At 43.2% G+C, this 20,374-nt stretch overlaps 2 protein-coding genes across 2 annotated transcripts; both read left to right on the top strand.

Annotated features, from left to right (window-relative positions):
* On the top strand, positions 1-5,531 carry LOC107376755 (uncharacterized). The gene is made up of 5 exons (XM_015946013.3): positions 1-111; positions 600-947; positions 1,097-1,192; positions 4,970-5,070; positions 5,328-5,531. Exons 1-5 carry the CDS (start codon positions 36-38, stop codon positions 5,382-5,384), a joined length of 678 nt encoding a protein of 225 aa, XP_015801499.3. The 5' UTR covers positions 1-35; the 3' UTR covers positions 5,385-5,531.
* A 3,429-nt stretch (positions 5,532-8,960) lies between these two features.
* On the top strand, positions 8,961-19,438 carry LOC129165063 (pregnancy-specific beta-1-glycoprotein 7-like). Its single transcript, XM_054747290.2, has 3 exons — positions 8,961-11,300; positions 12,923-13,198; positions 13,392-19,438. The coding sequence occupies exons 1-3, from the start codon at positions 11,078-11,080 to the stop codon at positions 13,535-13,537; spliced, it is 645 nt and encodes a 214-aa protein (XP_054603265.2). The 5' UTR covers positions 8,961-11,077; the 3' UTR covers positions 13,538-19,438.
* Positions 19,439-20,374: the final 936 nt, after the last annotated feature.

Raw genomic sequence — 20,374 nt, 5'->3', positions numbered from 1 at the left:
ACGTAGTGAAAGCAGATATCTGTTGTTGTTCAGTGATGAATCTGTCTGGAAAGATGAAGCTCCTACTCAGAAGTGTGCTTCTGAGCTCGCTGTGTACGCTCTCATCATGGAGTAAGTAGAAACTCGGCTCGTGGGTTCAACATGTCTGAGTATCAGAACTAGATTTTCATCATCGTTACTTCCTGCGAAGATGCATTTGCAGATCTATAGAATCCAGGAAACACAGGGTGAGATGGAGGCTCCCTGCGAGCACATGCCAGTGATTACTTGTGGGTGAATGGTAGACGGTGCATTCACGGGATGATTGAATTTGCCCATTTTCTACATTTTCTTCTCCGTCGTGCCTTGAAGTTGTTTGAGGGACATGGATAAGATCTTATTAACCGTTTCCCACAGCGATTTCTCCGCAGCATCAGGCCATGCAGTCTGTAGCTCGACTGCAGGTTGGGCAGCTGGGGGTGGGCTCTACAGAGTCCGTGTTAGAAGATGTTTCTGGATTAAATAATATGAACATGCTGGAGAAATACTGCTTTTATGTAATAAATATAAAAAAGAATCCCAAATGAGTTAGATCGTGTTTTCTTTGTTTCCTCTTCCAGGGGTTTCATCTGAAGCTCTGGTTGTGTCTCAGAGTCCAGATGTTTCTGTCTCAGAGGGGGAGACAGTTACCGTCACCTGCTGCTGGGGGAGTAAGACAAGAGTCCGTGTTAGCTGGCTAAAAGACCACACACTTATAAAGAATGAGACGGTCAATGTTCAGTCTCAAAAGTCTCCTAACGTGCTGAGAAACTGCACAGTTCTGAGCTTTCAAGGAATCACCAGGAACGATTCAGGAAGATACGTCTGCAACGTTATCGTGGAAATACCCATGTTAACTTCTGTGGAAGGAAACGGTACAACCATCACAGTTACAGCCGGGCGGAACCGAACCGACAACCCAACAGGAGGTGAGACGGGTAACTGGGTCTTTTACCTGACTCAAGTAAAATGTACCATTCTTATTCTGATAGCATATGTTGTAAAAACAGCATTCTTTGTTGTGATAAATAAAAATGTACGATTTCATTATTTTTCACTAACAGTCCTAATCCTGCAGGTGGTCTTCCGACCCCCGCTAAAGCCGTCCTGGCCGTCCTGGTGCCGTTGTTCCTCATCGTTCTCACCTGTTTCTGCTGTCTGAGGAGGAGGCAGGGTAAAAACAATAATGTTTATTATCTTATTCAGGAAACAAAATGAGTCATTATCTCTAATTATCACCCAAAAAAGGAGTTTTCAATTCAGTTTATTTATAAAACGCCAAATCACGACCAGAGTCGTCTCAAGGACCTTCACACAGTAAACACTCCAACACAGGTCAGCTCATTAAGCCAATCAGTAACAAGTTTCCTATTTAAGGAACCCAGCAGGTCGCGTCGAGTCACTGACTAGTGTCAGAGTCTTTACAGCAATCCTCATACTAAGCAAGCATGCAGCGACAGTGGAGAGGAAAACTCCCTTTTAACAGGAAGAAACCTCCAGAGAATCCTGGCTCAGTATAAGCAGCCATCCTCCACGACTCACACACACACACACACACGCACGCACGCACGCACGCACGCACGCACGCACGCACGCACGCACACACACACACACACACACACAAATAAACTTTATTGTATTTATCCTAGTGGATCTATAATTAAACGGGTAAACTAGCAGTAGCACATCCAACATCAAAGAGAGTAAAGAGTTATTATCAGGAGAGGGAGAATGTGTTAGTGGTTAGCAGCAGTGTGCTAGACGATGGCCCCCTCCATGAGCGATCATTAGATTATTACATCTAAATGAAACTGAGTTGAAGGAGTTTCTTTCATTTAGTTTTCACAGTAGAGAAACAACGAGCACTGTGAAACTCTTATTGTGGGCGACGGTGGCACACAGAGCTCGCCCCATCATCGGAGGGTTGCAGGTTTGAGCCCTGCTCAGTCTGTTGCTGTTGTGTCCTTGGGCAAGACACTTAACTGTCCTTGCCTGTGGTCAGAGGGACCGGTGGCGCCTGCGTACGCCCCTGTCAGTGCGCCCAAGGGCAGCTGTGGCTACAATGTAGCTCATCACCACCAGTGTGTGAACGGGTGTTGTAAAGCGCCTTGGGGGTCCCAGGACTCTAAATCAAATACAGACCATTTATTTTAAACCATGGATGCTGAGCTTTATGATACATCGGACTAAATGCTTCATTAATAAATGATAATGACCCACACTTGTACAGCGCCTCTCAGAGTAAGGACTCCAAAGCGCTTTACACTACAGAGTATCATTCACCCATTCACACACTGATGGTGATGAGCTACAATGTAGCCACAGCTGCCCTGGGGCACACTGACAGAGGCAGGGCTGATGGGTGCAGGCGCTGCCGGGTCCTCCAGCCACCACCAGCAGGTGTCTTGCTCAAGGACACAACAGCAGCATTCTCTGCTGGGAGCCGGCATCGATCCTACAACCGTCTGATTGCTGGACAGCCTGTCCCACCTCCTGAGCTCTGCTGCCCCCTAACAAAAGAGACTGTTTCTATATTTGTTTACATTTTTAACACAGTGAATCTGCCTAATCAAGCAGAAAACACTGATTCAGCTGGTAACTGAAACCAGAGTCTGTCTCTGTTTCCTCTGTGGACGTGAGTTTGTGAAACACCACGAAAAGCAGAAACATTTGACGTTTTCGTCCTCCATAGAAAAAAAAAACATGTTGCTGTGGAAACGCAAAAATTACACAATAAAATGTAATAAAATTCAAAGGATCAGTGTTTTACTGAGCTGACATGTGCTGCTGCTCTCACAGGGTCAGACTCAGAGTTCATGTTTCGGTTAACGCCGACAGGAAGAGCCAGTTAGTTGTTTTGGTTTTAAATCTAATTTAAAACACAGAAAGTTGTTGATCAGATCGTTTTTCAGAGGAGACGCTGAGCAGGAGACATCCGGAAAATGTGTCACTCATTTTTTCCACCACACCTCCAAAGGAACACCTGTAGGGTTTCAGCTGCAGGCTTTCTTTTACGTAAAGACGGCGTTAGCCCTATCAGGCCCACTGTGTCGTACGTGATACACACACTTGTACGTTTGCAGTAGCTGTATCTCTTTAGCAAGATTAGCATTTTCCAAAACAATCTGCAGTCTTGCATCTTTTAAGGGTTTTCTGCCTGCTCAGGGACCTAATGTCAAGTGGGATTTTTATTTAGTGTAATTATTGTTGTATTATTATTGAATTGCTAGATAAATGTTCACAATTGTTATATTATCCTTACAAATCAAATGTTTAAAATGTTAGTAAATTTGAGTCTTTTGAATATTATTTAATGTGTTGGGTCTAGAGTGTAGAAATATGGTCTCTGTGCATTCCTGCAGACACACGAAAAACCCGCACTACGATAAATTATTCATGGTTAATATGAATGATTTTTATTATTGGGGTCCTGACACGATCTCTATCCTCTGCTGAAATGTGACAGTTGTTGCTAAAAGCATGGTGTTACCATCATTTTGTACAAAAATAGTCATCATGAATGGAAAACAACTAAATAAAGCACCAACACAGAAGCAGTCATGTGTGTGATTGTGGCAACAGTGAGAAAATATCACGGCGATGTTGAACCCATAAAAACTAGAAATCCTTCAGAATCTTTATTGATCCTCAAGTAGAAATCGTTTCTCATGGTTTATTTCAGCCGTTCTCAGACTCCGAACGTGAAAGAGCAGGTCGTGGGCGTAGAGGTGATCTCCAGAAATTCAAAGATATCTTTAGAAATGACTAACATCATCAGACCTTTTTACACCTCATCCGTTAAAGCTGCCATGACAACAAAACGCTTTGCTGCCATTTTAAAACGGATCCAATCCTCTAAATTTCATAAATGACAATGTCACAATCCGCCCCTGCCTTCCTGACTGTGTCTCTCTCCTGCCCTGATTAGCCCTTATTGTTCTCACCTGCCCCTCGTTAGCCTGCCCGTGTGTTCCTGATTTCCCTGTATATTTATATCTCCCTCCTTGTGCCAGTCTTTGTCAGATCATTGTGTGTCAGTTGTCAGCGTTGTGTTTGTTCCTGCCGTTCCCGCCCTGTTATTAAATTCATTCTTACTTTATCCGAGCCTGCATGTTTGCCTCCTGAGCTGCTCCACCACACCTGGTCCATCATCTCCACACCCACAACAGACAATCTCATTGTCCAAAATGTCACCAGGCTGTGTGTGAACTCATAAACTGTACACACTGTTTTACAGATTACAGAAGGTATCTGCAAAGACAAGTTATTCATTTATTATACAGAAACAAATTCAAAATGGACAAACAAAATCACTGAAGGAACCAAACATACTTTCAGCTTTGTGTTACTCAGTCTTTCAATTGGCAAAATTAAAAAGTCGACTGTTTGGAATAACATTCTTACACCTCTATTTACTTAAAATACACAAACTGTTCAGTTTTCAGTGCTTCTGTGACTCCTTAAAACATTTTCACACAGATTAATACATAAATCTTGTTCATTTTAGAAGAACGCTTGTGTAATTTGTAAGAATTAACTACAGTCATCTGATTCTACTTGATGATGAACTGGAGCAAATTAGATGATTATGATGTTGGGGCGACATCTCCGTCTCAAGTCTTAGTAGTCAGAACATCCTGGGTGGGCTATTACCATTAAAGATGGTCAGAAAGGTTTACACGCCACACATAAAATGGGTTTTTCAGGGGTACTCATGGGCAACACAAGTCTCATTTCAATGGAGAATGTATGGGACTGAAGCAGGAGCCCTGTGGTACACCTTGTATTTGTTAGCCACTTTAGCTGCTGTTCAAGTTGTTTTCTCAATGTGTTACACCTTGAGACAGGAAGTGGAGCGTGTTAGCAACAGTCAAGAGTTTCATAGGTGTACAAAGTAAAGTAAACATTAGGGTGTTGACGTCTTTTGTAACAGTCCTTGTGTGTGCTTCAGGACGAACAGCCAGGGTGATCTACGAGGTTCCCCACACCGACTCCCTGGATGCAGAAATGGACAAACAAAGCACCGCTTCTTCCAGAGGCTCTAGCCAGTGGGTGAGTGGGGTTTACTAGATCATTTTGTGTTTGTGAGTCTAGAAGCAGGTAGATAAAAAACTCCGCTGGTTCAGTGGGTACGCGGTAAACTATATTTAATCAGGTGGGACTTTCTGTGTTAAGGCCGTAACTACAAATTCTGTCTTAATGTGTCTACAGCTCCCACCTACTCAGTTCCTTACTTTCACATAAAATAATGTTTATAACTAGTGTTTTATCATTGTGCTTTAATGATCGCTTGTTTCTGTTTGTTTCAGTGCCAGGTACCCTTATACGACTACTTTGAACGGGTGGAGACCGGTGGGAGTGGATAAGGATCCGCTCCAGTGTTTCTACTTGTATCGTGTACATAATGTAGAGTTTCTTTCTATTATCGCACAACTCAACATATGCCTGTAAATATTTTACATGTTCGTAAACTAAATCTATAACAGCCCGTGGTGTTGGTGAATGTTCTTGCCTTTGGTTGAACGTGCCTTTGTCCTGATCACTCTGCTAGTTGTGGTCCATATCAGTGACGCCATGACTGTTTCACAATCACATCACACAACCAGCCCGGGTGGAAAGTCTATCATCTAAACGCTGAAGCATAGAAGGTCAAAGGAAGGAAGTGGAAAGCCATCTGTGACGGTCAAAGTCTCGCGGTGTTCCTGCAAAGTACAGGACATTTTGACATGTTGAGTGTGTGTGCGTGTGTGTGTGTGTGTATGAGTGCGTGTGTGTGTGTGTGTGTGTGTCTGTATGAGTGCGTGTGTGTGTGTGTGTGTGTGTGTGTATGAGTGCGTGTGTGTGTGTGTGTGTGTGTGTGTGTGTGTGTGTGTGTGTGTGTGTGTGTGTGCATTCACCGAACAAAAATATAAACCCGACACTTTTGTTTTTGCGGCCCTTTTTCTCGAGCTAAACTCTCAGATCTGAAACAGTTCCTACAAACACAAAAGGCTCACTACTCTGTGGAGATAATCCATCCCACCTCTCAGGTGTGGCATGTCAAGGTGCTGACTAGACAGCATGCATTTTCCACAGGTGTTGCAGGTGTGCATGTTGGAGAGGCATTCTGGTCACGGATGAAGCGCGGTTTGCACTGTTGTTGATGGCGGACAGTATGTGGTGTCATGGGGGGTGAGAGGTTTGCTGACATCAACGTTGTGGCCCACGGTGGTGGTGGGGTTATGGTATGGGCAGGCGTCTGGACACCAGACACAGGTACATTTAACTGATGGCCTTTTGAGTACACAGATACCATGGTGAGATCCTGAGGCTCATTGTTGAGGCAGTCATCCACGCCCATCACCTCACACTGCAGCACGATAACGCACGGCCACGTTTGGCAAGGATCTCATAAGGATTCCTGAAGCTGAAAACGTCCCACATCAGATGCTGACTGCTCTTCTCAATGAGTAACACATGAGAGTAATAGGTCTTTGTTTGCACTAGAAAACGTTCCAGAACTTGAGTTCAGCTCCAAAAAATGGGAGCAAAAACAAAAGTGTCGGAGGAAACAGAAAACACAGCCAGACAACGTGTAGTTAACGCTGCTCTAACATAACACCACTTTAGTTCCCTAAAAGGAGCTTCCTCAAATCCCTCAAGCTGCTTCTCATGAAGCTTCATGTAACTCTTACGACCGCTGGTGGTCGGATGAAGAAACACGTCAAACATTTTATCAATACGATTCCAAAAGTTAACGATGTTGAGCAAAGTTGTACAATTTATTTTAATATCAAGGGACATCGTACACACACACACACACACACACACACACACACACACACACACACACACACACACACACACACACACACACACACACACACACACACACACACACACACACACACACACACAACTTGTTCTCCAATAACAAACAAAAAACAGACATAAGGGTATTTCTTTTATATTTTGCTACACATAAAACCCAAAATGCACCTCACTATAAGTGTGTGAGTAACTTCCTGTGAAGCTTGTCAACACACAACGTACAGATGTTTATCAGAAGTGTTGTGTGACTGCTGGAGTTTGGTGTTGTGGAGATAAGGCATCAAATACATCAAATACACGGATTCCTTAAAAATAACTCAGAGCAGATTCATTCTGATGCTTGATTGGTCGGGTAATTGGTTTTATTATCCCATCCCTGCCTCGTGTGTGCAACACTCATAATGAGGGCTTGTTCTTGCTCAGACCTGCGTGTTTGCATCTTCACTAAAACATGAGATTATTACAGATTACCAACTTCTTCATTTAAAATACAAGTTCCCCAATTTAAGATGGAGTTCCTTCAGAAACTCCTCAGTACTTCAGTGTTTTTGCAGCTTCAGCAAATGCTATGAATTTTCAGATAAAACCTCCTCTGTGCACACACGTCTGTTGTTTTAGTGCATCTCTGGCGTGGTTTAAATCTGTTGGGATCACCTGGTTTAGCACACTGGGTGCTCGATAATCTCATGTTATGCTGAACTTCTCTGTCGACGCAGTCGTTATGCTACATTCAGCTGAGGGTGTTTGACAACGTGTTTATGGGATTTGAGGAAACCTTGATGTGAAGACGTTTCACTTCTGACACATCGCTGAGCTCCGCTGTGTTGTTGAAGCTCTGGAACCACCTCGCTCTAACCAAAGCATGCAATGGAAAAAGACCCTTGCAGGCATTTCAACTACGTGGTCGATCTGTGGGTTTTTGCACTTATGCAACCCACAAAGCAAACAGCTTCTCAGCAGTCTGAGGCGTGGATGTTTATGAACCCGAGTGGGAGGTTCAAGTCAACATCCAAACACACACTCACCCTACAGTTACACAGCACCCAGCCACGGCCAAGCAGTTAGGGGATGACACGAATGTCGGTTCTCTCAGGGTCTCATGGTTACTGAAGCACAGTTGATAGCACTGCATAAGTCTGAAATATTTTAGAGTAAGTTGATGAAGTGAATCAGTATTTGCAGTGTTCATCTGGCATAAATTCAATACTGCGTTTCAGAAAAAGAACACTGCTAGCCGACGGTCCTGCGATGACCGGAACGGCCGGGCCGAGACGTAAGCCTTTGCAAGAGGATTCAGGTAGATGGGAGCCGTACCATCTCGGACTTTGTATGCTAGTGTTAGCAATTAGAATTTGATGCGTGCTGCTAGCGGTAGCCAGTGGAGCTCAATGAACAGAGGGGTGACGTGTGCTCTTTTTGGCTGATTGAAGACCAGACACGCCGCTGCATTCTGGACCATTTGAAGAGGTCTCACAGTACAGCCTGGAAGACCAGTTAGAAGAGCATTGCAGTAATGGAGGCGGGAGATGACAGTCGATTGCACCAGGAGCTGGGTGGCATGTTGTGTTAGGTATGGTCTGATCTTTCGTATGTTATACAGCGCAAAGCGGCATGAACGAGCAACAGAGGCAACATGATCTTTAAAGGTCAGGTGTTCATCAATCACAACACCCAGATTTCGAACTGCCTTTGAAGGAGCCAGAGATAGGAAGTCATTCTGGATTGAGATATTGTGTTGTATGGATGGTTTTGCTGGGATGACAAGCAGTTCAGATCTTTACAGCAATCCTCATATCAAGCAAGCATGCAGCGACAGTGGAGAGGAAAACTCCCTTTTAGGCAAGGCAGCTTTATTTATAGAGGACATTCAATGTGCTTTACAATTAGCAAATGTATTTATAATTCAGCAGGAAGAACCCTTCAGAGGTCCTGGATCAGTATGAGCAGCCGTCCTCCACGACTCACTGGGGGATCGAGAAGATAGAGCACACACACACCCACACACACACACACCCCCACACACACACACACGCACACACACACACACACACACACACGCACATGCACGCACACACACACACGCACACACACACACACGCACACACACACACACACACACACACACACACACACACACACGCACACAAATCAAACCATACACTTTGATGGCTACCAAAAAATCCTTAAGGAGAATGCCAGCACACCCTCCTCTGATTGGCTGAAAAAAACCAAATGAAGACTTTGGAGTGATGTGGACCAACTCTATCCTGGCCTGTGTCTTTGTTATAAAGAGGTTGAGTCTGGACACACACACACGCTGGTTGTGGGATACTCACCGCGGTATTTTCAGAAGCATGGTGGATCAGGAGCCAGCAGCTACTTTGGGGGCAAATTTCATGTTTAAATGTAAATCAGTTAATTGTAGCTATTGGGCTGATATCTACTTATTTTTAAACATCCAAAGCAGTTGTCTATGGTTAGTTGCTTATTAGTTGCAGCTTTGGTGGCTAGCAGGTAGTAACTTGCTTCCATATTTAATTTAACCAATATATACACAATTTAAAAAGTAAAAGTCTTGTTATACATTTATATTGCAACTTGTACGCATAAAATATAACGTCACCTCACATGTCCTGTGAGGCAACATGGCCACAGATAGAGCTGCGGTCATGTAAATGGTAAATGGTCTGTATTTGATATAGCGTCTTCTAGAGTCCTGGAACCCCCCAAGGTGCTTTACAACACAACCAGTCATTCACCCATTCACACACACATTCAAACACTGATGGTGATGAGCTACCATGTAGCCACAGCTGCCCTGGGGCGCACTGACAGAGGCGAGGCTGCCGAGCACTGGCGCCACCGGTCCCTCCGACCACCACCAGCAGGCAACGTGGGTTAAGTGTCTTGCCCAAGGACACAACGACAGCAACAGACTGAGCGGGACTCGAACCTGCAACCTTCCGATTGCGGGGCGAGCGCTTAACTCCTGTGCCACCGTCGCCCCGTCGCCCATGTGATGGAAGTCTGTTCCATTTAACTGTTTTCTTTGATGAAGGAAGGACGGTGTCCTTGTAAGCAATGTGTCAGGCACCTCACCTTGGCTCAACGTAGTGAGCGGTGAAGAGGGGCGTGGGGTGGACAAGACCCAAACACAGACCTGCTAGCGATGGAAGACGTCTGACATGCAGTTCATCTGGAAATGCTGGCATGAGCCTTGGAGAGAAACAAGGACGTAGCGCCGTTCCAGACAGTGAGGGGCTCGACATGCCCTCCATGTTTGCTCGGAGATGTACGGAGCATCCTGTCCGCTCATTGGTCAGTGAATGAAACCTCTGTTGATTGGTCCTCGTCCGAGCGACAGCGATGAAAAGTTGAAAATGTTTCAACTTTCTGGGATCGCGTCGCTGGGTCGTCCGTGCACGACACGTGCACGAGTGCAAAATTTCACACGCACGTTTTTCGCATTTCGCTTAGTAGGAGGGAGACCCGCGATTATCGCTTTGTCGCGCACGTCTCATTGAAAATGAATGGAGGAGAGGCGATGTGGCCTCCCGTGTGTCGAGCCCATTACTCCTTTTTCTGCTCATAACCTCAGATAGTAAATGTGCATTGTGTCATAAGTGACAAGAGAGGATAGGAAGCTTTTCTAATTTTCTGACTTCTTGATGAGCTTGAAAGTTTGCGGCTTTGCTTTGGTTGGATGCTGATCCAATCCCGTCTCTGCACCTTGTATATTTACTATAAAACATATTTTTAATTTCTACCAAAATCTAAAACATTGTAGCAACTCACGTACACCCCTCCTCATGTGGATCCCACGTTACATCTTTACTTTATGTTTTCTCCCTTCAGACCCCCCTGATGGGTCCCCCTCCTGCTCTGTGGAGGCAGCTCTGAACCACACCTCTCTCAGACTGGTCTGCTCCTGGCCCGGTGGATTTCCCTCCCCGTCCATCCTGTGGTCTGGAGACCTGACACAAGCAGGACAGGGACAGACTGACACAGGGCAGACGAGTTCTGCCATCATGTCGTTGTCCTCGCAGAGCCTCTCTACAAACAGCAGCATGTTTACATGTGTGGGTTCTCATCCCGCTCTGAAACAACAGACAACATGCACCACTCGCTCATGCAAGAACAGGAACAAAAACAGTAAAATCTATAAAAATAAACTAACATTTTTCTCTACTTTTTAAAAAAAAATTCTCTATCAGATGTTCCTCCAGCAGAGCCGGTGTGTTTCACCAACATGACCAGCGACAGACAATATGTGACTTTTCTCTTCACCTGGGATGGAGGGGCCCCTAGAGCCTTAACATGGTGGGAGGAACCAGGGGCTCAAACCCTAAGCGGAAAAGAAGAGTCCAACATCCTGGTCCTTCGCTATGGCACCGTCCAGGGCGGGAAGCCCTACACATGCTATGCTAAACACCCACTAATGGTTCAACCAAAGACCTGCAAGCTTACACCGGGTTAGTCCTCTTAAAACCAGTGTTAGCTTCTCCTTTAATGAACTATAGCTCTTCTTTTACTAGCTATGTCTTCACACACACACACACACACACACACACACACACACACACACACACACACACACACACACACACACACACACACACACACACACACACACACACACACACACACACACACACACACACCACTTCTTCTTGGATCCAGTTCCTGTCAGTAAACCATCTCTCTGGATGAGTGATGCTTCTGCAGAGGAAGGATCCACAATATGGATGAGGTGCAACGTAGAAAAGGGCACCGGGCCGATCTACTATGTGTGGCAGCGCCAAATCTTCAGTGGGAAATTCTCAACATTCACTCAGGGCAACAGCAGCATCGTCAGCATGACCAGCGTAAACCGGAACCACACGAGCCGGTACCAGTGTGTGGCAGACAGTGCTGTTGTAAATCCCCTGAAAAGGGGAGTGAATGATAAAAGAAACACGGACACGTTATTCCCTCTGCTCAAACGTGTATTGAATCACTTAATTCAACTCAAATACATACAGAGTCATCACAATGAAACAAGTGAAAAGTGCCAACTGTCATCTTCTTAGCTAGTTAGCATCGTCGGCTATGGACTAACGGCTAACGGCTAACGGTGGCTAAACCTTATTCAACAGCTCCAAAACATAGTAAACAACGAATCTACCACACAGTGCATTTCCGAACGTTCCATTGGTCTGGTTACATCTTACAGTACAGGTGTGCTTATGCATACAATCTTACCTGAAAAGGGGAGTGAATGATAAAAGAAACACGGACACGTTATTCCCTCTGCTCAAACTTGGATTGAATGAGCCAGGAAGGTCGTGCTCTCTTTTAAGGCTCACTAGCGCTAGACTCCCTCCGGTGGCCACACTTCGTTACTACAACAACTAAATTGCAATGAAGTTTAAGATGCATAACGGAAAAAGTACTGACAAGCAATGCAAATGTAAACAATAATGAACCTGTTTCTTATTATTCATTAAATCACACATACTGGTAAACACAATAAACAGTAATTAGAACATTTCAACCCATCACACTGTCAACACTGAAAGCTCTGAGATATCATGGCTAAATATTACCTGTAAGTGTCAGCAGATCAATGATTTTCATTCTTGGTTTCAACTATTTATTAAGACAGGAAATTTTAAAATCAATCGTTGCAATTTAGAGTTACATATCAGGAACAAGATCAACTCACAGGGACAAAAACCAGGACAACCAGCCCTTTGTGGGGTCTCTTACTATTTAATGCGGCCCAAATGAACTACATACCATTGTTAGCTTGTTAACGTGTAGCCCAAACACATTCATTCTGCCCATATTAGATATTACAGTAAGAGATACCACAGAGTGCTGGTTGGCCATTTTTTTATTCCTCAGAACTGCATCAATGTACTTCCCTGTGTTTAACCTTAGAGCGCACACTGAACCCCCATTTTGTTAAGCTCAAAGGACGAGGTAGAATGGTTTTAATGGTTAGCATCGCCGTTTTCCATTGAAGAAAATTATAGAGAATGGCAGGTGACATGACCTTTGACCCACTGTCGTCGTCCTTCAGTGTCATACTATTTGCATTCTGTTTCCACAGTTGGTCCTGACGTTCCTCACGTAGATGTGGCTCCATACAGAAGAACTGAGTATGGATACTCAGTTCTGGAGACGGAGAATGCTTCTCTATCCTGTGGTGCCCAGTCCAATCCGGCCAGTCAGTACCTCTGGTTCTACAACAAGTCACAAATCTACATCGGACCTCAGTTCACCATCAACAGGATCCTCCGTATGTTTGCTGGCAACTACACCTGCCTGGCACAAAACTCCTACCTGAACACCAGGTCAAAGAAAACGATCCGCCTGATCATCTACTGTGAGTGTGACCTTTGATCTCTTACCATGTTGCTTCTTTTAAACCCATTTCCTCCATATTTGTCTGGAATAGTGTGACATCCTTTTGTGTAAAAGATTGAGATGTTAGAGAATTAGCTGCATTTGTACGGAAGAGTATTAGGGCCACTGAAAAGAAAAAAGGAAAGAAAGCTAATTCTGACCTTTGTCTCAAGCCTGGGGAGCACTGGAGGCGGACGCGCCGCGCAAAGTCGCGCCGGAGATTAGGAGAAGTCAAGCGGTCACACAGGACGGGCTGCGCCACACCGCTGAACGCTTCTTGGTAAGTCGTGCGATAGTCACAACATCACGCGGGACTTGAGAACAGAAAGCAGGAAGTGACTCTTGTTGCTTATACGTGATCAGACTTGCCGTCGACCTTTGAGAGACTCAAATTATTTAAAAATGGGTAAGTATGCAATTTATTTGAACATTTAAAGAATGTAATGATCTGAAGTTGTATATTCATACACTGTAATTAGATCTAAGTAATTAATCAGAAGGGTTGTTTTTATCATCAGGGAGTTTATTTAAACACTCCGTATTGACTGAGAGACAAGAAACGAGAGAGTTGGGATCGTTTAAGAATCTTTAATTTCTATAATTATAAATTCTTACAATCTACCAGGACTATCTCAATGATGGATGCATATGGATTTGGATGTTTCGTGTTGGTGTGTGTGTGTGTGTGTGTGTGTTCAGGATCTCTAGGCTGACGTAGCGAATCTGGTTGTTATGACTAGGAACCACGAGGCTTCAGAAGCTGATGACACGAGCAGCCATTTTGCCGTATTTACGTACCCAGTGGAGCCTCCCGTGTAGATCAGGAATTGCCAGGTCCTCGGACCTTCAGATGTACTGGAGCTGGTTGAAACAGCGGTCACAGCACACAAAGCCCGTCTGAAGGGTCGACTCAGGTAGCATCGGCAGGCGTCAGCAAGTTCACTCTTATTTTGAAGGAACGTCGTCTAGTTGGTTCAAACGACGGAAATCTCCAGCTTGACAGTTCTCAGCTTAAAGTAGAAAGTACAGCTGGCCAGCCTGTAACTTCCTTAATGATGACGATGGAAATCCTTAGGACCTCCACATGAACGGAACTGAGGTTAACGTGGAACTGAGTATAAAATGGCGTTGCCTTATTTTATATCCCTTCATTGTTTACAAATTTCAGTAAACCGGATTGGACGACTTTCATTAAACAACCCAGATTCTGCCTACGACAGACGAAAGCTCTGATTGGTTGAAAACAATGTGTCATGCGTTTCCATGGTAATGTAGATCAGTCTGTCTGGTGCAGTCCTGTTTATTCATTAAACACATAACTCATGACATCTTTATTTCACAGATTATTCACCTGATTATTAATGATCAACAAATGCTTTGATTAGCTTATCACAAATAAAGTACTTTAGTAAAAGGAAAGAGTTCTTCTTCTCTTCTTCTGTCTCTTCTCCTGGAATGTAAACATACTGAACCAAGCGTCCGACCTTGGCTATGTTACTGTGTGAAGGGGCAGCTGTTAAGGGCAGACCATTATAAGCTTCCTAACGCTACAAGATCAATAGTACCTCAGAGTTAACAAAACTGCCGTTGAGTATGTGACGTAATGTCTGTTATAAAGTACTCCACAATGTTGTAAACAGCTGGCGGCGCTTCAGATAGAACTGGTACCGATCTTCAGCTCCTTGGCGTGGCGCTTCTGGGACATGGCGCTCCCTGTGTGCCCACTGTCATCAGCTATAATGGCTTCCATTTAAAATGATGGCGCAACGCGACTCGATGCAGCGCAGCACATCCGCCTCTGGTGTGCCCCAGGCTTCAGGATTTTTAAAGTTGGAATTCTGAGAAAAAAGTCTGAATTTGCTTTATTTTATTTATTTCCTTTCATTCACCCTAATCCTCTTTCATGTATTGACTCAGACCATCAATCAGCTGGTAAATGAGGCTAAAATTAACCTTTTTTTTAGTTTTTTATTGCAAACTAAATCATAACCAAACCTGTTCTGGCCTTAAGTGTCCAGACGGGGCATCAGGACCAGTACCTTCATTGCTAAACAGCTGCATGCTGCCCTCTGGTGGAGGATCTATTGATGGCATGAGCCAATTTTATTTGTCTATTATTTGATTTACTATTTTAATGTTGTATAATTGCATGAAAACTAATTATTTAATTGTTGTTTAATTAACATTTAATAATAAACAGTTCAGACTTATAAAATGATTATTGTTTAATATTTCAGGCATTAAGGGATTAAACTATTACACTGAATGGTGATTTAATGGCTTCCTTCTCAATGTTTATCTCAGAGGGGACACCGAATAAATAGTAATAACACGTGTTGAATTGTTTATAATTTCATGGACCTATAATGTCATTTTTTGTTGGTTTTGAATAGTCATGATCCTTTTGATTTACAGAAGCTCTGTTTTCATTCAGTGAAGAGTTGTTGTTGTTTTTTTTTGTCCTTTTGTTTTTATTGTCGGGTTAACTGTTCCAGGCAAAGAGGCTTGATTGAAAGTCGATGGCCTCAACGTACAGTAGTCTGTTGGAACAAAGCGCAGACTTCTTCTTTCTCCGTTTATATTTTAGCTTTGTGTACATCTGAAGTGAATGTAAGTAAAGAGATTGTTTCATCAACTCAAATATGACGCGGTTGTGAGCTTCAGGGTTACGTCAACCATTGTAACTGTTTGCAATGAGACAGAAAACGTGATGAGAGTCTATAGGGCATTTACTGAATGGGGTGCAGGTATGATGATGTTCTTTAAAGATGATCTCAGTCAGTCAGATGTCTTAGATGGCCAACATTCTTACATGTGCAGCTGTTCTCTTCCCGTCAGACCCCCCGATGGGTCCCCCTCCTGCTCTGTGGAGGCAGCTCTGAACCACACCTCTCTCAGACTGGTCTGCTCCTGGCCCGGTGGATTTCCCTCCCCTTTCCTCTTTTGGACCGGAGACCTGATACAAGCAGGACAGGGACAGACTGACATGGCACAGCAAGCAGATCTACAGTTGTGGTCAGAAGTTTACACACACTTGTAAAAAATATAATATAATGGCTCTACTGAGTGTCCCGTTATTTCTAAAACTCTGATTTTTCTCTGGTAGAGTAATTGGAACAGATACTTCTTTGTCACAAAAAACATTCATGAAGTTTGGTTCTTTAATGTCTTTATTATGGGTTGTCTGTTGGGCAAACACTGGACATTTTAGCCCTTAATAAAAATGATCAAGTGAAAAATGTCGTAATTTTTGTGAAACTTTTTTCATAAGTTAGATGAGCTTGTGGCTGCCACCTGCTGCTGATAAAACAATAAAAATAAAACTAGTGTTAACATGATCTAGAAGGGTATGGTGCATGCATTTGTTATGGTAATGCACAGGCACTGGGCAGAGGAGGTCTTCATGATGATTTAAAAAAATGAACGCTCAACGAAGAGAAAAGGTTTGATTTCGGTTCTACAAATGGACACTAGGGGGTGCTAAAAGCAAGCCTAAACTACCTTGTTCCCCTTTAAGTCATCTCTGACCCTGGCGTGACAACATTAGGGATGGCAAACCTGCCAACGCAGCTGGTGAGATGGCAAGATGGTGAATTTAAGCCACTTTTATGTATGGAGTATTCTTTGGCAGATAGTGTGTGTGTGTGTGTGTGTGTGTGTGTGTGTGTGTGTGTGTGTGTGTGTGTGTGTGTGTGTGTGTGTGTGTGTGTGTGTGTGTGTGTGTGTGTGTGTGTGTGTGTGTGCCAAGCCACAACAAACATGGGCATGAGAAACAACGCAAACTAATTCCTATCAAATTACGTTCAGGTCATTTAAGTCCAAATCAGATCCAGGATCAGATCTAGTTACATAATCCAATCCAGTTATAAAACTATACTATCAAATTCTGGTGATTATGATGCAAAGATGTTTATCTACGAGAATCAGCAGGCCATAAAAACAATTTTAATTCAGTGCAATTCAAGTTTATTTATAAAGCGCCAAATCACGACAAGAGTCGTCTCAAGGCACTTAAACATCCCAATTCAGGTCAGTTCATTAAGCCAATCAGTAAAACGTTTCCTATATAAGGAACCCAGCAGGTCCATCAAGTCACTGACTAGTGTCAGTGACTTTACAGCAATCCTCATGCCAAGCAAGCATTTAGCGACAGTGGAGAGAAAAACTCCCTTTTAACAGGAAGAAAACTCCAGAGGATCCTGGCTCAGTATAAGCAGCCATCCTCCACGACTCACTGGGGATGGAGAAGACAGAGCAGACACACACACACACACACACACACACACACACACACACACACACACGCACGCACGCACGCACGCACACACACACACACTATTTATCCTAGTGAAGCTATACTATTTATCCTAGTGAAGCTATAGTTAAACGGGTAAACTAGTAGTAGCACATTCAATGTCAAAGAAAATAAAGTGTTGTCATCAGGAGAGGGAGAATGTTTAAGTGGTTAGCAACAGTGTTCAAGTCGATGGCCCCCTCCATGAGGCCACCACAGCTCAGCAGAACATCGTTGTAGCTTCTTCTGGGGAGAAAAACACTTAGAGAGAAAATAAAGTTAACAGCTGAAATAGCAGGAAATAATACAGTTAAGGAGCAGATTGTAGAAGAAAGTAGTCGAGTGTGGAAAGTGGTATACTAGATAATTGTTTCTTTATATTTCTTTTTGAACTGCTTGAAGTTTGGACATTGCTTCAACTCGACATTCAAACCGTTCCATAGCTTCACCCCACACACAGAAACACCTTACTAATTTTAAGGTAACAAAACCCTCTTAAATGATAACCACCTTTCCTTGTAGTAAAGATGTTTTGAATATATCCTGGTAATTGATTATTTTTAGCTCTAAACAAAATGCATGTTTGATATTCCACAAGTTGCACAAACTTGAATTTTCTGAGTTGTAAAAATAGTGACTGTGTATGATCCCTGTAACCTGCTTTGTGAATGATCCTAACTGCATATTTTTGAAGAATAACAAGTGAAGTTAATGTAGTTTTGTAGTTATTACCCCAGATCTCTGCACAGTAGCTTAAATATGGTCAAACCAGTGAAAAGTAAAGAATGTGTTGTGAAGGATGATCAAATACCTGTTTAGCTTTATCTAGTACTAAAATACTTCTTGATGTTTTAGAATGAATGTGTGTAATATGAGCTTTCCAATTAGGTTTCTCATCTATTTGTCATGTGCCGGGGTGAGTACTCCTCTCATTGTTTCCATCTTTGAGCTACTGTGTTTCAGGAGAGGGAGGCTCCAGCTGCAGCTCATCAACAATCAGTGGGTCCAGCTATAAGAGGAGGAGGAGAACACAACTTGACGCCGGATTATTAACTACAACTTGGTAGTTCCAGCCCTTTGTATCTCCTGGTCAAACTCTAGTGATTTTTGGAATTTTTGAGTCTCTGTGGATTTACCCTGCTTACCTGTTCCTAGGATTTTTGGATCATTGTGGACCTTACCTTGACTCCTCAGGATACTCCTTGACTTACCTCCCTGTACTCACCTGCTCTTCTGCTCTCCCCTCCTCAGACGCTGCGGTTCCGTTGCAATCCACTGGGCCTTATCCAGTGCGTCCTCAGTTCCCAATTATTTTAATAAAGATACTTTATTTTTACCGGTTTGGTGCGCGAGATGTGATTCTGCATGTCTTGGGTTAAACTCGTCCTCAAAACCATGACACTATTGTCACCCCAGAAATCTGTTTTCAATAACCCTTCAATGTCTACCCCATTTATTTGAATTATATTATTTGTGTTTAATTTGCTATTTCTGAATGCCATTATTTTTGTTTTCTCAAATTTAGTGATAACTTGTTTTTATCTAACCAGTTCTTTATTTTATTCTATTCATTTCTGTAGTCGTTGTTTGAAATCACAGTTGCAAATCACCCCCAGATTAAAACATGTTCGTATCATCGATAAAAAGAACAAGCTTTAATACCCTGGAAACTTGGCAGATGTCGTTGATGTATAAAAGGAATAACTTTGGGCCCAACACTAACCCCTGTGGGACCCCACAAGCAATGTCCAGACATGAGGAGCAGCATTTATTGATCATCACAAACTGTTGCCAGTTATTTATGTAACTTGCCACCCAATTTAAAACAACCCCTTTGATGCCATAATGTTCCAGTTTCTTAACAATATTTCATGATCTATTGTATCAAACGCTTTTTAAAAATCTATAAATAACCCTGCAACATGATTTTTTTGTCTATTGCATTTGTGATGTATTCTATTAAATCACGTGAAGCCAGTAATGTTGTTCTACCAGATCTAAGTCCATACTGACTGTCTGTGAGTACTTAATGTTCGTCCATACATTTTCCAGTAAGTTATTAAACAATTTTTCAAGAATTTTGGAGAACTGTGGTAGCAGAGAGACAGGCTGGTAGTTTGTAAAGTGGTGTTTGTTCCCAGCTTTGTAGACAGGTATAACTTTAGCTGTTTTAATTCTACCAAGAAATAAACCAGTTTGAAATGATTGGTTACAGATGTATGTAAATGGTTAATACCCTCCATTACCCTTTTGCCCACCATCATATCAATGTCATCACATTCCAGGGATTTTTTTATTCTTACATTTGCTAATAATTTCAGTTATTTCATGTTCATCCACTGCTGTGAGAAACATTGATATGTAATATTTACATATTTGATCAAGTTCAGATCCCCTTTAAAACACACTCCGACGACCAGGGCTGTATCAAGGCTTTTTAGGGGCCAAGACAAAATAGACCCCTGCCCGGTATTTTGAGTCGAAGTGCTATTTGTTTTTATATTAGACTTTTTCATATTTGCAATCAAGTCCAAAAGAGAAGAATTTATGTTATTAGACGGGTGACGGTGGCACAGGAGCAATCGGAAGGTTGCAGGTTCGAGCCCTGCTCAGTTTGTCATTGTCATTGTGTCCTTGGGCAAGACACTTAACCCACCTTGTCTGCTGGTGGTGGTCGGAGGGAACTGTGGCGCCAGCGCTCGGCAGCCTCGCCTCTGTCAATGCGCCCCAGGGCAGCTGTGGCTACATTGTAGCTCATCCCCACCAGCGTGTGAATGTGTGTGTGTGTGTGTGTGTGTGTGTGTGTGTGTGTGTGTGTGTGTGTGTGTGTGTGTGTGTGTGTGTGTGTGTGTGTGTGTGTGT

The sequence above is a fragment of the Nothobranchius furzeri genome, chromosome 14 (assembly GCF_043380555.1).
Source record: "Nothobranchius furzeri strain GRZ-AD chromosome 14, NfurGRZ-RIMD1, whole genome shotgun sequence".
NCBI classification, from domain to species: Eukaryota; Metazoa; Chordata; class Actinopteri; order Cyprinodontiformes; family Nothobranchiidae; genus Nothobranchius; species Nothobranchius furzeri.
The sequence above is the reverse complement of the archived record's forward strand: the minus strand, read 5'-3'. Positions and strand labels throughout refer to the sequence as shown.